Source organism: Eriocheir sinensis, chromosome 4 (assembly GCF_024679095.1).
Source record: "Eriocheir sinensis breed Jianghai 21 chromosome 4, ASM2467909v1, whole genome shotgun sequence".
In the NCBI taxonomy this organism is placed as follows: Eukaryota; Metazoa; Arthropoda; class Malacostraca; order Decapoda; family Varunidae; genus Eriocheir; species Eriocheir sinensis.
Window position 1 is genome coordinate 17,678,667 of NC_066512.1, and position 14,432 is coordinate 17,693,098.

At 52.8% G+C, this 14,432-nt stretch overlaps 1 protein-coding gene across 20 annotated transcripts in view; it reads right to left on the bottom strand.

Annotated features, from left to right (window-relative positions):
* LOC127009108 (MAP/microtubule affinity-regulating kinase 3-like) overlaps positions 1-14,432 on the bottom strand; it is a 110,709-nt gene that overhangs the window by 68,015 nt on the left and 28,262 nt on the right. For 7 of the 20 annotated variants that reach the window (XR_007761691.1, XM_050881926.1, XM_050881923.1 and 4 more), the window contains exon 1: positions 13,959-14,087. The exons of 6 other annotated variants lie outside the window; for them this stretch is intronic. Coding sequence is in view for 3 of the 14 variants with exons in the window: in XM_050881934.1 (XP_050737891.1) it covers positions 13,622-13,624 (3 nt within the window). In the remaining 11 variants the exon portion in view is untranslated. Of the gene's footprint in view, positions 1-13,621; positions 14,097-14,432 lie in introns of those variants that run through there. 7 more of the 20 variants (XM_050881957.1, XM_050881987.1, XM_050882014.1 and 4 more) reach the window with 5 other exon arrangements.

Consider the following 14,432-nt stretch of genomic DNA (forward strand, 5'->3'; position numbering starts at 1 on the left):
CTATCATAATAAGTAATACGACCCCTCCCCCCTAACCCTGCCGAGAGGTGTCCCTGCCCACTGCTGCCAGACACACACACACCATCCTCCATGAACCCCGTCGCCTCCCTCAGCCTGCTGCCCCAACACCCGCCGCCTTGCTCCTCACTCGTCACTCCTCGCCCTCTTCTCTCCCCTCCTTCCCATAATAAACACAGACATAACAAAAGGTTACAAGCTAAGCCTCGCCTGTCGTGTTACTACTAATCCTACACACACACACACACACACACACACACACACACACACACACACACGCTAAGGCCACGATTATTATACCTCGTTTTCGTCCGAAGTCACGCAATTTCCCGAAAAAATGAGCTCAATATACACCCGACATCCCGACCCACCCCAAGCCCCGGGCACGAGGAACATTTCTCTTGGTGTTATCCTTGGGGTCGAGGAGGTAATACTTTCCCATTACCTTTATTATTCACCATTAGCGATGCCTCTGACCTTATCATCCTTGCTTTGTTATATCGTCCTCCCTCTCCCTCCCTCTCTCCTAACTTAACCCTCACCCCATCCCGACCCTCGCCTACTACCCTGTTATCTCCTCATTATGAAGTCTTTTGTTTTGCATGCACCGCTCTGCTCCTGCTCATCTTTCACTCATTCTCTCGTCTCCTCACCAGATCCTCTTCACTTCACTTTCCCAGCGCTTGTCACCCCTCCACTCCCCCGCCCCCCACGTCCTCCGTTATCCAAACCGCTACCCATGCATGCACACACATACACACACACACACACACACACACACACACACACACACACACCACCTCCCATCACCCCTACCACCTAACCAACACCCTTCCCTCCTCCTCCCATGCGAGCTACAATGCGGGCCGTCCTGTTCCTCTCCTCCCTCCCCACCTCAACCCCTTCGCCACCTAATCCCCCTTTCCCAGTTGCCTCCTCAAAACAAGAGCGAGGCAGCACACAACAACGGACACGACCGTAAGAATGACCGCAAAGGGAACTACATGACTGCTGAAGCGGACATGGAGTGACGGAGGCAATGAAGGGAGGAGGAGGAGGGGACGATGGGAAAAAGTTGGACAGAGAAGCGAGGGAATGATCCAGGGAGGGTGAGGAAGGGGATGACGGGGCGATAAGGGATGGAGTGGAGTGGAGTGGAGGGGAGGGGAATGGTGGACAGGCGTGGGGAAGGGTGTGATAACTGGATGAAGAGCGGAAATAGTAGAATGATGAGGAGAGGGAAGATGAGGGAGGGGAATGGTAGAGAAAGGCAGAGGAGATATGGGAGAACAGAAAGGTGAGGAGGTGGAGAGAGGAAATTATAATATAGGTGAAGGGGGGGAGGTTGGCGGAGAGATAGAGTAAGGGAGGGGGTGGTGGGAAGAACAAGAGAATGGTAGAGAGGAGTGAGTGAGGGAGGAGGGAGGGAGATGTAAGCAGGGGGAAGAGGGGGAAGGAGGAGGTGCACGTGGCTCACTGATGGACTTAGTCACCGCAAGTCTGGAGAACACAAAGCAATGACTCATATCAACTGACGGTCAAAAAAAGAAGAAGCGGAAGAAACGAACAGAAGCTGAATGAGTAAACAAAGAAAATAAATAAACCAAGAGAAAGAAAGAGCAAGGAAAGCGGCCGCGTATACGTTCGTGTCGGCTGAATATACATAATGAAAGAGATTTCCGGGAATGAAGGAAAAAAATACAAGAAAAAATTAATATAATGGTGGCACATCAGATATAAATACCATGATAACCGGTGAAGAGGTCGATAAGGGCAGAGAAAACACAGCCACCGCGCGGAGGAGGAGGAGGAGGGCGGATGATGATGATGATGATGGGGGAGAGGAACCGCTATCTACACCTGCCAGGAGAACCGATGGAGGGGAGAACCACAGCACGAGAACTAACACTAGTGAACAAAGACCAAACGAGAACCACACGAGAAAGTTAAGGAGCCAAAACAACAACCACAATGATCTAAAAATGAAAAAAAAAAAAAAAAAATTAAGAAGCACACACACACACACACACACAAAAAAAAAGCACACATACAAGAAAACCAAGAAGCCTAAAGAATGACCACAAAAAAGAAGCCCCAAAAATAGTGGATCAAGAACACACGAAAACACACACACACACACACACACACACCTACAAACAAGAGCGAGCCACAAAGATCCAAGACAGTAACAAACAGAAGCAACCAACCGAACCAACGGGAGGGAATAATAAGGAGGAACAGGAGCAGGGGAAGGCAACACACAGCAGGAAAACCGACCAATACGAAGGAACCAACCAGCAGCAGGAAGACGCGGATTACAACACACACACACACACACACACACACAAAAGAACTGGTTACAATTATTATTACCTAACCGGAGAAATACCAAGGCCACCATCAGCAACTTGAATGGAGCCAACCCTCAGACTCACCCCAGAAAGACACGTAACCAACAAAAACAAAATAAATAAATAAAATAATTAAAACAAGACCACGAAAAAACACCCACTAAGAATCCAAACACAGAAACAACGGAGAGGTAAAAACAGTACAATATACACTCTATTAAAAAAGAAAAAATGCTGGATGATACGATGGCTATAGAGAAGGGGCCCGGATGAGAGGATGGGATGGGAGGGAAACAGAGACATATACCTTCAATCAGTAAATAAATCATCTCACTGAAGTGTAGCTGAGGCCCTTGAGGGAGCACTGGGGAGAGGAGCGGAAGGGGGGAGCCAAGTGTCCACTCCGTAAGCAATGACGAACGAGGAGTGGAGTGGAGAGCAAGGTGGGCAAGGCAAGGAGAGGGATAGAGGTAGAGAGGTGGAAATGAGTTAGGAAAGGAAGGAAAACCAGTGTGATGGACGGCGAAAAGTGGAGCCGAGGAGAAAGCTGGATGACGAGAGGAGAGGATGTAGATAAAGGGGAAGAAAGGTGGGCAAGGTGAGAAAGGGAGAGGAGGAAATGCGTTAGGAAAGGAAGGAAAACCCAAGTGTGATGGACGGCGGGGAGTGGAGCCAAGGAGAGAGCTGGGTGAGGAGAGCGAGCGGATAAAGATAAAGGGGAGGAGGCAAGGAGATTGGACAAGGAGAGGGGGAGGAGAAGAAGAGTGGGGTATGGCTAAGGGGAGGATGAAGTAAGAGTATGCGGGATTGAGTCATCGTGTTATCAGGTGACGGTGGCGGCCGGCGGACTGATATCACCTTGGGACCTCCAGGAGCTAACACAATAACAGATAGCCGGGACACAAAAAGCAAAGTGGCGTCCCGGCAGACAAGATGCCCCTCGCGCCCTACCTCTATCCATGCCCTGGTATGCCTACCCTATCCCATACCCATCAGAGTCTGGATGATGCCCCACTCAAACTGCCTTCTGCCATACCCTGCCCTGCCTTTTCCATCCTATACTGCATCAAGCTGCAAGCAAGATGATCCCCTATCGCTGCTTGCCTCCTTGCCCTGACCTACCCTACCCTATACCCCGTCAAGCTGTCAGAACATTCTCTACCCTACACTCCTCACTCTCCCTCACCCCATCCAGTCATCCCCTTCTCATGCAGCAGCCAGGCAAGGGAACAGCAGCCTCCTCTTTCTAGTGAGTTAGTGCACATTTCGGGCCGGCGAGTGATGTGACAGCTGCACTACACAACACAGCCAAACCATCTCAACTTTGCCGACTTTACAAACTCCACGCTGCAGGGTGGGGGGAGGGGGAATAAACATGCTCACGCGTCTAACTTGCATGCTTTAACCTTCAATATTTTCTGGCGCATTGGCCCGTTCCTGTCGTGCCATTCCTTATACAAACAGAATGATGTAATATTGTGTTAGATCGTGTTCGCCGACGCTGCGTGCGCCCATCCCACACTGAGGCGAAGCAAGGCAAGGTGAAGCAACGCGAGGCCAGGCAAGCTGAGGGCGTGGAGAGACGGTGTGTGCGCCAACCTCCCACGGCGGGGCGTGGAGGCGTGCTAAGTGCTAACCCTGGGGAGATGTTGACGTCAGGGGAAAGCGGCTGCTGATGGCGTCATTATAAACTCCATCACACTATCAACAAGGTTTTGGGGTGCCCTAATTTGGCTGAGCGGCGGGGAGCGCGCGCACACACCAACACCTGTCCTCCCCGCCGACAGGTTAACACTCACTACCGCTAGGTATGCGACGACTTAGCCCCATCTGAGTGCCCACCTTGTGAGTCAGAGGCAGGAGCCCGCCCTGGCCTGCCGCGCCCCAACAGACACGGCCGCGCCTCCCCCGGTCCTCGTGTAATGATTATTGAAGGCACGCTGGCCTGAGGCTCCTCGGGGGGGCTGAGGCGGCAAGTGAACGAAGGCCCACACAATGGCGGGCAGCAAAAATCCATTTCCGGAGAGCCGTGGGGCAGGGCAGGAACAGGGCCGGGGATGGAACTCCTCGGCTGCCCCGTCTACAACACCTCCTCCCCCCAGCAAGCACTGGGCCCATGGGAGCGGCCGGGAGGGAAAATGCTGGCACATTACCCCCGAAGAGTGACGGGAACATTTCGTTTTATTGAAGTCAGTTAATGAACGCATGAGCTTTACAGCCAAAAATAAAAGTATATTATTATTATTACTATTATTGAGCGGAGTCAGTAGTATGTGGAACACAGCGTCACAACACAGCACAGAGCCTCCCGTGGTGCTCCCTTCCGCCCCAGCCCCGCCCTGGCACCCACGCATCATACCAACACTGATAACACCTCAGGACACCCTCGGGGTTCCAGCACAGTCCTGAAGGGACAGAAGGCATCAGACAGCCGTATTGATTACGAGGCGGATACGGGAACGTGACATGCGGTGTGTCTGCTATACTTGGCCGCCGCCCACGCTCTGCTGATCCTCCCTATCGCCTTACCTCCGTCGGTAGCCTTGACCGGGGAAAGTGACTGGCGGGGCGGGGCACGAGATGTGGGGATAGGAATACAGGCAGGGATTAAGGTGAATTTCAAGGGTGACCGCGTGGGGTGCTGCAAGAGGGTGGGGTGGGGCAGGCGCAAGGATAAGGTGAGTAGGGGTGGAGTGCCATTAGCATGCAGAGGCTCTCCATCACTCTCCTGTCGGCCGCTGATGGCATGGTGAAGGGCCACGCTGGTTGCCATACCCCAGCCCCGGTCTCGCTGTTTCTGCCTGTCTGTCGATCTGTGTGTGTGTGTTTGTGTGTGTGTGGAGGGTGCCTGTCTCTCTGGCGTGAGGATATTTCGCCGGCGCAGGCGTCCTCCCGCCAATAATGTGCCGAGAACAATGGCAGCAGCACAATACAATGCAATGAACGGCTCCGGAAAACAAAAGACTAACAAAAGACACACAGCATACAGGTTCCATTAAACCGACTGACTGCTTTCCAATGGCGGGGACTTGAACACAACACTCCAATGAACAGTGACAAATACAACAACAGCCTGACGCGACCTACTAACTACGCAATGCACCTGTAACACACCTGTGACCCCAAGACCCCCCTTCCCCTCCCCCCAAACCGTTTGACCCAATACAAATCCCCAGTAACAGATACCTGGCACCCTCGGGAAGCCCAACAACACCCAAGATCCGACACACACACACACACACACACACACACACACACACACACACACACACAAACGTCGCACCGTCCTCAAAGCCCCCACTACTTCCTCTTCTCAAGGCGGTCAATAAACACGCAAACTAAAATGGAACCACCAAAAGGAATCAGAAACATATGTCCGAACCCTTTAAGGATTCTCGCCAAAAGGGGGAAGAGTTTTACAGCACAGCCGGGAGGAGGAGGAGGTAAGAGGTGAACCCCCGCGAGGTGTGCCTAATCAACCTGGCCTCGGGAGATATGAGGGTTGCCTCCTCGACGAAGCTTTCCCCACTCGACGAGGCGCCCTCCAAGCACGCCCTCATTACGCAGCACACGCCCCCCTCCCTCCTGCAGAGCCCTTGTGTGTGTGTGTGTGTGTGTGTGTGTGTGTGTGAGCCCGGTAGCGCCGCCGAGACCTGACTATAAACCAAGCCACGAACGAGACACTCACCCTTCAACTCTTGCTCCTGCCACAAAACACTCGCAACGCAGGTAAATAAAGTAAAACATCAACCCAACAAAACAGCAAAATGGAAGGCACACACATGACCCATCAACCAACTAACACGACCCTTTTACCCTTGCTCACTCCCACGAAACAAGTTAAAAAGCAAAACGCTAGTCCAAGAGAAGCTGAACGAAAGGCACATAACCACTAACCCATTATAAAGAAACACGAAACACTCTGGGAAACCGTTATAATGAAGACAAGTTACATAACCCGATACAAAGAACCTGATCTCAAGGTGATCCTGACAATACACCACAAAACACAGGTCAAAGGGCAGGTGAAGCCGGGGCTCACGTGATCCTCTCTCAGGTAACGAGTAACAGCCTAAGGTCCTGAATGTAAGTACTACCTGAAGGCTCTAGACTGAGGACCACACTGAAGGAGGAGGAGGAGGAGGAGAGGAGTTATGCACGGAACAACTTCCCCCTCAAGGCAAACAAATAACAGCGGCTCCCTATTACTTCCTGTCTACCTTACAGGTGCTTGTATGTGTGTGTGTGTGTGTGTGTGTGTGTGTGTGTGTGTGTGTGTGTGTGTGTGTGTGTGTGTGTGTGTGTGTGTGTCTGTGTGTGTGTGTGTCGGAAGGTATGTACTGCCCCTAACGGCCATGTTGTGTGGCGTACAGTTTTATTTATGTTTCCGTCTCTCTGTTTATAAATAAGTGTGTGTGTGTGTGTGTGTGTGTGTGTGTGTGTGTGTGTGTGTGTGTGTGTGTGTGTGTGTGTGTGTGTGTGTGTCAATCAGGAGGGAAGAGACACACAGACAACGCCCACCTTCCCATCAACTCCAAAGCCGATACACCCACACCCACACTCATACACACACGCACACAAACAGTTCACCCTGGAGCAGAGATTGTATTGGGATTCCTACTGACAAAAAAAGTCCTCCCACCTTCGCTGCTGAGAGAGAGAGAGAGAGAGAGAGAGAGAGAGAGAGAGAGAGAGAGAGAGAGAGAGAGAGAGAGAGAGAGAGAGAGAGATGCCAGAATCGAAAAAAAAAATAGTGCTGCTTAATTAAACAAGTCTCGCCGCCGCCACCGCCTCCTCCTACTGTGTGTCTTCTCGTTTAATTAGCTCTCAATAACCGAGGCGTCATTCCAGCCACACCTGACCTTTACACACACACACACACACACACACACACACACACACACACACACACACACACACACACACAGAGAAGGATGGAGGAACAAGGAAATGAGGAATAAGAAACGAGTGAAGAGGTATATAGAAGAGAGACGAGAGATCCAGCCTCCTCCTCCTGCCCCGTCTGTCTTGCGCCACACCCAGACTCCAGACTTGGCTTGTCCCTCTTTGTCGATTCCCTTCCACGCGACCTTAAAATTCCCATCAAATGCATGTTGGAGACGCGCACACCCACGCCATCTCTCTCTCTCTCTCTCTCTCTCTCTCTCTCTCTCTCTCTCTCTCTCTCTCTCTCTTCAAGCAGCCCCCTATCATCAGCATCAGCACCCCGTCACCAGCATCTCCACCACCACCCTCATCAGTGCCGGCGGCTGGCTGTCCCTCCGAGGAAGCACCGACTGTATCTGCGGCGCCTCCTCCACTATATTGATCTCCCTCCTCCTACACATCCCACTGCTATTCATTTCCTCTCCAGCCTGAGCTCCTTCCTTCCTTCCCGCACGCTGGGCTTCTCCTTCCGCCCCGAGAAACTGGGCACTCTGAGGAGAGGGCAGGCAGGGTCTCGTGGGGGAAGGGGTGAGAGAGAGAGAGAGAGAGAGAGAGAGAGAGAGAGAGAGAGAGAGAGAGAGAGAGAGAGAGAGAGAGAGAGAGAGAGAGAGAAAGTGTGTGTGTGTGTGTGTGTGTGTGTGTGTGTGTGTGTGCTATCTCGCCCAATCCCTGGTGAGGAGCTCGACACTTCCGCGTTGCCTTTCGCCGGTGGGTTCAGCTTTACGAGCAGCGTCTGGCAAGAAGCTGCATCGGCGAGAACTGGCGGCCTCAGCCTCCACGAATCCTGCGGGGCCGTGACGTGACGGGAGTGGGGGAACAGTGTCGAGCTCCTCACCAGAGCAGAGGACTCGCCGCCGCCGCCACGGCTACTGGGAACAAAGGAGCCAAACCGAGCCACGACCCGGAAGTGACCACAACCCACACGGCGAGGGTCCCACCGTCAACAAGAATAGTAGCACGGCGGGGCGCACCACAAACATCACCTCGACACTTCCCACGACACACACACACACACACACACCATCAGAGCACGATCACTGATCAGGCTGCCGGAATAATGAACAGCTCTAAATTTGCCAACTTTTCAGCTGCAGCGACTTGCCGCCGTCCACTGCAATCTTGGTGAAAAACGAGATTTTCATGGAGCTTCCATCTCGGATAATCAATAGCTTGGCAGACCCTCGCTATATACCACAGACAGCTCCTCCAGCAGCTGAAAGTGCACAAGGATGCTTGAAATCAATAGCAGTTTCTCACTACGTGACAGAGACCAAAGACGAATCACGACTCTGCCCTATCTTTGTGTTCCTTGCCACTGTGGCTGCTGGCTCACCTCCGGCAGATAATCTGGTGGTCACACACACACACACACACACACACACACACACACACACACACACACACACACACACACACACACACACGATTCGCCGCTCACAGGCCGTGCCAAGCCAGGCCTCCTCTTCCCTCGGCCTGGATCGCCAACGCAGCCAACTCTTCAAAGGATGAAGCACGTACTTCAGCCAAACTCCGCTTCGGTATTTCTGTCTCCTTCAGGACACAGGCCTGGCTTAACTCTAGGCCCCGGGAAGCCACACAGAGAACCTCGGGGCCTCAGCCAAGCAATGCGGTGCCCGATAGTCCGCTTAGCCTCTTCTCTAGACCGTCGCTTCCCTTGGAGACTACGAGAGCAACTCACCTTTACTCGCACCTCTCCGACGGCCCTTCCCCTCCTGCCCTGGCTCGGCTCCCCCTCCCCTCCAGCCCACCATAACTGCGCCTTAATTATTCGGTCATGTTGGTTCGGCCTGATGACGGAGGCGCATGAGGCGGCCCCAAGTGTTCTGTCCGACGGCTTGAGACAGACGGCTCACTCCCTTCACCTGGCCCAATCAAAACTGTCGCAGCGCCTCGTCCCACGTTACGGGTTATTTCAGCCAGACACTCACCGCCGGCCTCGCGTCTAATGAATGAAAGCTTCCAGGCGCCTGCATTAAGTTTCCTCCTCCTCGCTCGTTTCCCAGTGCACGTCGACCAAGGACAGCGGGGGGCGGGGAGGGGCGCATGACGGTCACTGCTCGCCTACCGCCAGCAAATACTTCCCCCTTCACTTTCCCCCTCCCTGCACTCCCCTGTCACTGCTGGGAGATCTTACCCTGCCTCCCCCGTATCACCTCCCACGCCTCCCACACTCCCGGCAGACAGCGCGCTCCGCCAGCCTCACAGACGGGGAGCCCGGAGCCCCATTCACCCTCTCCCGTGTTTACCACCGCCGCATTTTACCCAGAAAATCCTCTCTTCCACGTTAACGGATGGAGGGACGACCAGTACATGTCTGTGTACTCGGAGATCCTTACTCCCTACAGCTTGTTTACTTTTATTTCCCGGGTAATTTTTCTTCTCGCCCTTTACCCCTCACCCAACTCGTCGCGCTCACCGTCTCGACCCCTTTACTCTTCCCTCCATTCACACGCCGCAACCCGCCTGGCCTCATCACTGTGCGGTTGTCTGGCACCGTAAGTTAATGATCATTTCTTTCTCCAATTAATCAATTTAATTTAAAGTGGTGGAGCAGATTTCTCACGAGCGAGGTAATGGTGATTGCTGCTCGTTTCCAGAATTCTGTCGGGGTGAGCGCGTGGCCCACTTTCCTTGCCTGCAGCCACCAGTGGGGGCGAGACGGTCGCGGGTGTTCCTTGGCGAGCCTTGAAGGAGCACAAAGGCAGGCGTCTGGAGAAGGAAGGAAGGAAGGAGGGCAATGTCTGGCAGCAGATCACCCCTCAATGGAAGGACCGGAGTCAACATGATTATCTCTCCTTTCAGCGGCATTTCAGCCATCTTGCCAACGTCACTATTTTCCCCTCCCGTTACAGCAGCATCACCTCTCCGCCAAAGTTACTGCTTAACCCCTCTTCGACCTTCGTCTCTCCCCTCAAAACAGTATCTCCGCCACCTCGCCATCGCTACACATTTTCTCCCTTCCCCTCAGCAGCATCACCACCCCGCCTATCTTGCACCTGTTCCCTCCTCTCCCAACAGCATCTCCAACGCCAGACTTTTCTCGCTATAAGCACCCTCCCGCCAATCTATGCCCAGCCAGCAAACTCAGCGCCGGGCAGTGCTCGAACATCGCAAACTAGGTGGCTCCACAGGCACGATTTGACGCTCTGAGGCGGGATCGGGACCCAGGGTAGACGACGACAGGTTTGGGGCCTAGAGGAAGTTGAGGTAACCAAGCGGCGGACAATATATGATCACCAATCCGCAGGCACCCTTCCAATTAGTACTCGGGGGGGAAATCACAATAACAATTGAGCAATGGCATAAAAATAACTTAAAATAAAGTTATCTATCCTCATTTAGACAAAAGACCCGTTTCCTGACTCGGCTTACTTCCATGGGTGGCTCTTTTCCAAATACAGTGCTGTTTGGAAGGGTGCGTACGATTTGGCGAACATACCCTAACGAGGCGCTTCCTGCCGCTGCTGCTGGTGCATGACTGAGGGAGGAGAGGAAGGGCGGAGCGACACCGCTGTTCCTGCCGCTGTCGGTGGTGGCGGCAGCAACGGTGGCGGCTGCCTGTGCAACGGCGCATGACCAAGCTTTGTCCGCCGCTCCTCCCTCGCCGCCACCGCCACCAGCGGGACACCACCGCCACAGCCTCGCCTCGCCGCCGTGGGCACAGCCTCCACACACCCGGACTTGTGGAGAGGAGAGACTCACGGTAAATTAGGGGGATCTATGGGGCAGGTCCCTCCCATGAAGACCCACACGAGCATGTCTGTCACCTTCAAGGGCACCTTCAGCCTCTCGCCTCCACCCTCATCACCACAGCATCTGAAGACCTGCAACACCACGCCCCTAAGGAAGACCTACACCACAGCCGGCAGTTATCCACTAGACTAGAGGGACTTCTATCAGATCACAACACTAGAAGCGACTTGTCTTTCATTTATAGGAGCGGGAGCGGGGGTGTAAACATTCATTCATTCTCCATAAAATGCCTTCACACTATCAATAATTATGTCCGCGATAATGTGCTTTTCATCGGATTTGATCAGAAAGAGGCAACACCAACCCCGCGGGAACCAGTCAACATGAATCCGTGAATCTTGTCTCGGAGAACTGTTCAACTTGCTAACATTTGACACTTCAAACGAGGCCTTCAGTCACATGTGTGTGTGTGTGTGTGTGTGTGTGTGTGTGTGTGTGTACAAGGCTGAATGCTTGCTGTTTTTGTGACTGGTAACGAACAGACAGACCAACAAACCAATAGACAACGACGCAGGGTAGAGTAAATACAACTTACCCCACAATTAGAACCTAAGTGTAAGAACAAATACTACTACAGAAAAAGTCAAAATATCAACTTGACTCTGAGGTGAAGGAGACAACCTCAACCTTAAGGAAGGAACCCAGACCCCGTTAAGTGTTACCCGCGGCGCTACATAACCGTCCTGGACCACCATCCCTGTCCCGCCCAACAGTTACACCCCTCTGGTCTAACTCCTCTACACACCAAACCACTCAGCTCACCAACCACCACCGCCACCTTCAATAACAACAACATAGCTACGATTATTTAGTCTCTAAACATAAGTATCGGAGTGGAGATAAGACCGCGAGACTCAACACTTCCATAAGCAAACACAAGATCCGATTTTAACCAGTACTAAATATTTTTTACGCCAATGGATACAGGCCAAGGTCTGCTGCACAAACAGGAAAATGAAACCGACCTTATCAGACTCTGTAAGGTGGTAAAACACAATCCCATATTAGTGTGTGATTCGAAGGGTTTCGCTAAGCAAGGAAAGTACGCAAGCCCAAGTTAAGTCGGGGATACTGTGACAAATCTCAAAGTCCTATTGAGTTACTAATCCCCTAAGTACGGTATGGTGACGAAATGAAACCCTTTGCCACTGTTGTAAAAGGACCTATACGACGAGCTGGGTGACGACGATGCACCATAAACACCATTAACACCCTGACGTTACCTTGCTACCCCTTCCACAAATTTTCACCTGACACCACTCACTCACTCACCCACACATTGCTTTCCTGTTCACACCTTACTCTTACCTATTCTTACACTACGACATTCCCACCTGACTCACCCCCGGACCCACTTTTTTACCAACATTACTTCCCACCTACTGACTTTCTTTATCATTACTAACGCAACTAGGACTTTCCCAGCTGACTCACCACCTAACCCACGATTTCTCTTATCTCCACTATCACACCTACAGCTTTTCCCACTTGATTCACCACCTAACCCATGACTTAACGTTATTTTCATTAACAATACTATTTCTCCATCTGGCTCCCCACCACCAGTTAACCCTCGGCTTTTCAATAACACCCTCAACCCCACTCAGGTAGCAAACCGGGGACTGGAGGGATCAGCCTTGATATTAACCAACGCCTGCCCTGTGATGATAACCGATAACACCTTAACCCACCTGCCCCGCTGCGCTGCCCCTGACCCGCGGAAAGGCAGGCAGATACTACCCCCTCCCCAAGGCCCTCTGTGACGCAACGGCCCACCACCGTCATGCCTGAAGCCTTACATAACACCCCCGATAACACATACACCGCCACCTCCTTGCTTGCATACATTTTAAGAGGCCACGACGTAAAATGCACCCAACCCTCAACAGGCATTCATACACAAGTCAACGTCTGTATTTCAACATATTTCAAATTTTTAGTCATGTCCGGAAAGTCTAACCCCCTCGTTGCTCCCCCCAACCACCCAACACACAACTATTCTCATTATTACCAACTCCCCGACGCTGCTGCACTGCCTCCATTAAAGCCGCATCCTTCCTCCTCTTTCACCTTCATCTCTTTCAACACCATGCCCGCCTACACACCCACACCCACCTTCTTGCTTACTTCCTCTCCACCAATATCTCCCACATATCTTGCAACATCCATCCCTTCACCTCCACAACTCCAGCACTCACCATCCTTGCTTCCTGTGACTGCTTGTCCTTGTTCTGACCTCATCGTCCCTTTCACCCTACCTCCACACCCTTCCCTTCACCGACTCCACCCTAGCTAGCCCCGCACCGCTCCCACACTCAACTCCATCTTATCCCGCACACACACCCTACAGCCCTACACCCCCCTCACTCCATTCCATTCAATCTCATTCGGACACCACCCTGCCCTTATGTAGTCACGAAGTCTACCCTTATCACCCCAACACAACACACACCCTTAACCTTGCATCTTCCCTCTTAACCAGACCCACACAGCCCTATACAGGATCTCCTCTGACCCCGCCCTTTCCCCACCATGGTCTCCGTCGCTTGGCTGTCCCTCCGCAAGGCTCCAGTCTCCGGCGTTGTCCAAGAGTCGCCCCACCTCGCCGTCCCTGCCTCACCAGCACCCAGCAGCTAGAGTTCGGCTTCTCCCGGCGCCGGAATGGAGGAAGAGGCTTGCTTGGGCCGCCGGCGTGAGATGAAGCCCCTTGAAGCAGTTGTACTATCAGACTGACATTCATCAATCCTCCTCCCCCACCGTCACCACGTTACGCTACCCGCCGCGCCCTGCACCACCACCGTCACTGAGATCACTGGCGCAATCCACACAGATTCAAGAGTAGCCACACTAGAGAACATAATTTTCTACTTCACTGAGCATCTTTTCCACTCGGTAATTCGCTAATAATGAGGAAAACATTGGTATAGAGGAGCGACATCCACACACCACCCCGCCATGAGCACTCCCAGGAACTGACTCGCGGCGGCCGGTCAGCCCAGCACCGGGATCTAACCGACGGCTCGTTGCCACACGCCTCCAGTCGCCCATTGCGTTTACATTTTTAATTATTATCACTTGTTCGAGGCTCCCAACCCATTACAAACCCTTAAAAACTAAAGAAGATATACAGCACTTGCGAGTGGAGGTGGTAGCTGTGCCGCAGTGCAACGGAGCCTCATTTAGCAAGATGTGATAACTGCGGCGGACCAGCTGGGAAGAACAGTCTGTGTAAAAAGTTGGAGGCGGTGCCCGCGGGGGTGTGTGAGTCTGACCACCGCCGCCACCACCACCGGCGTCAACACTCCTCTGTAGTCTGAACACCCTCCCGACCGGCCTAGCTTC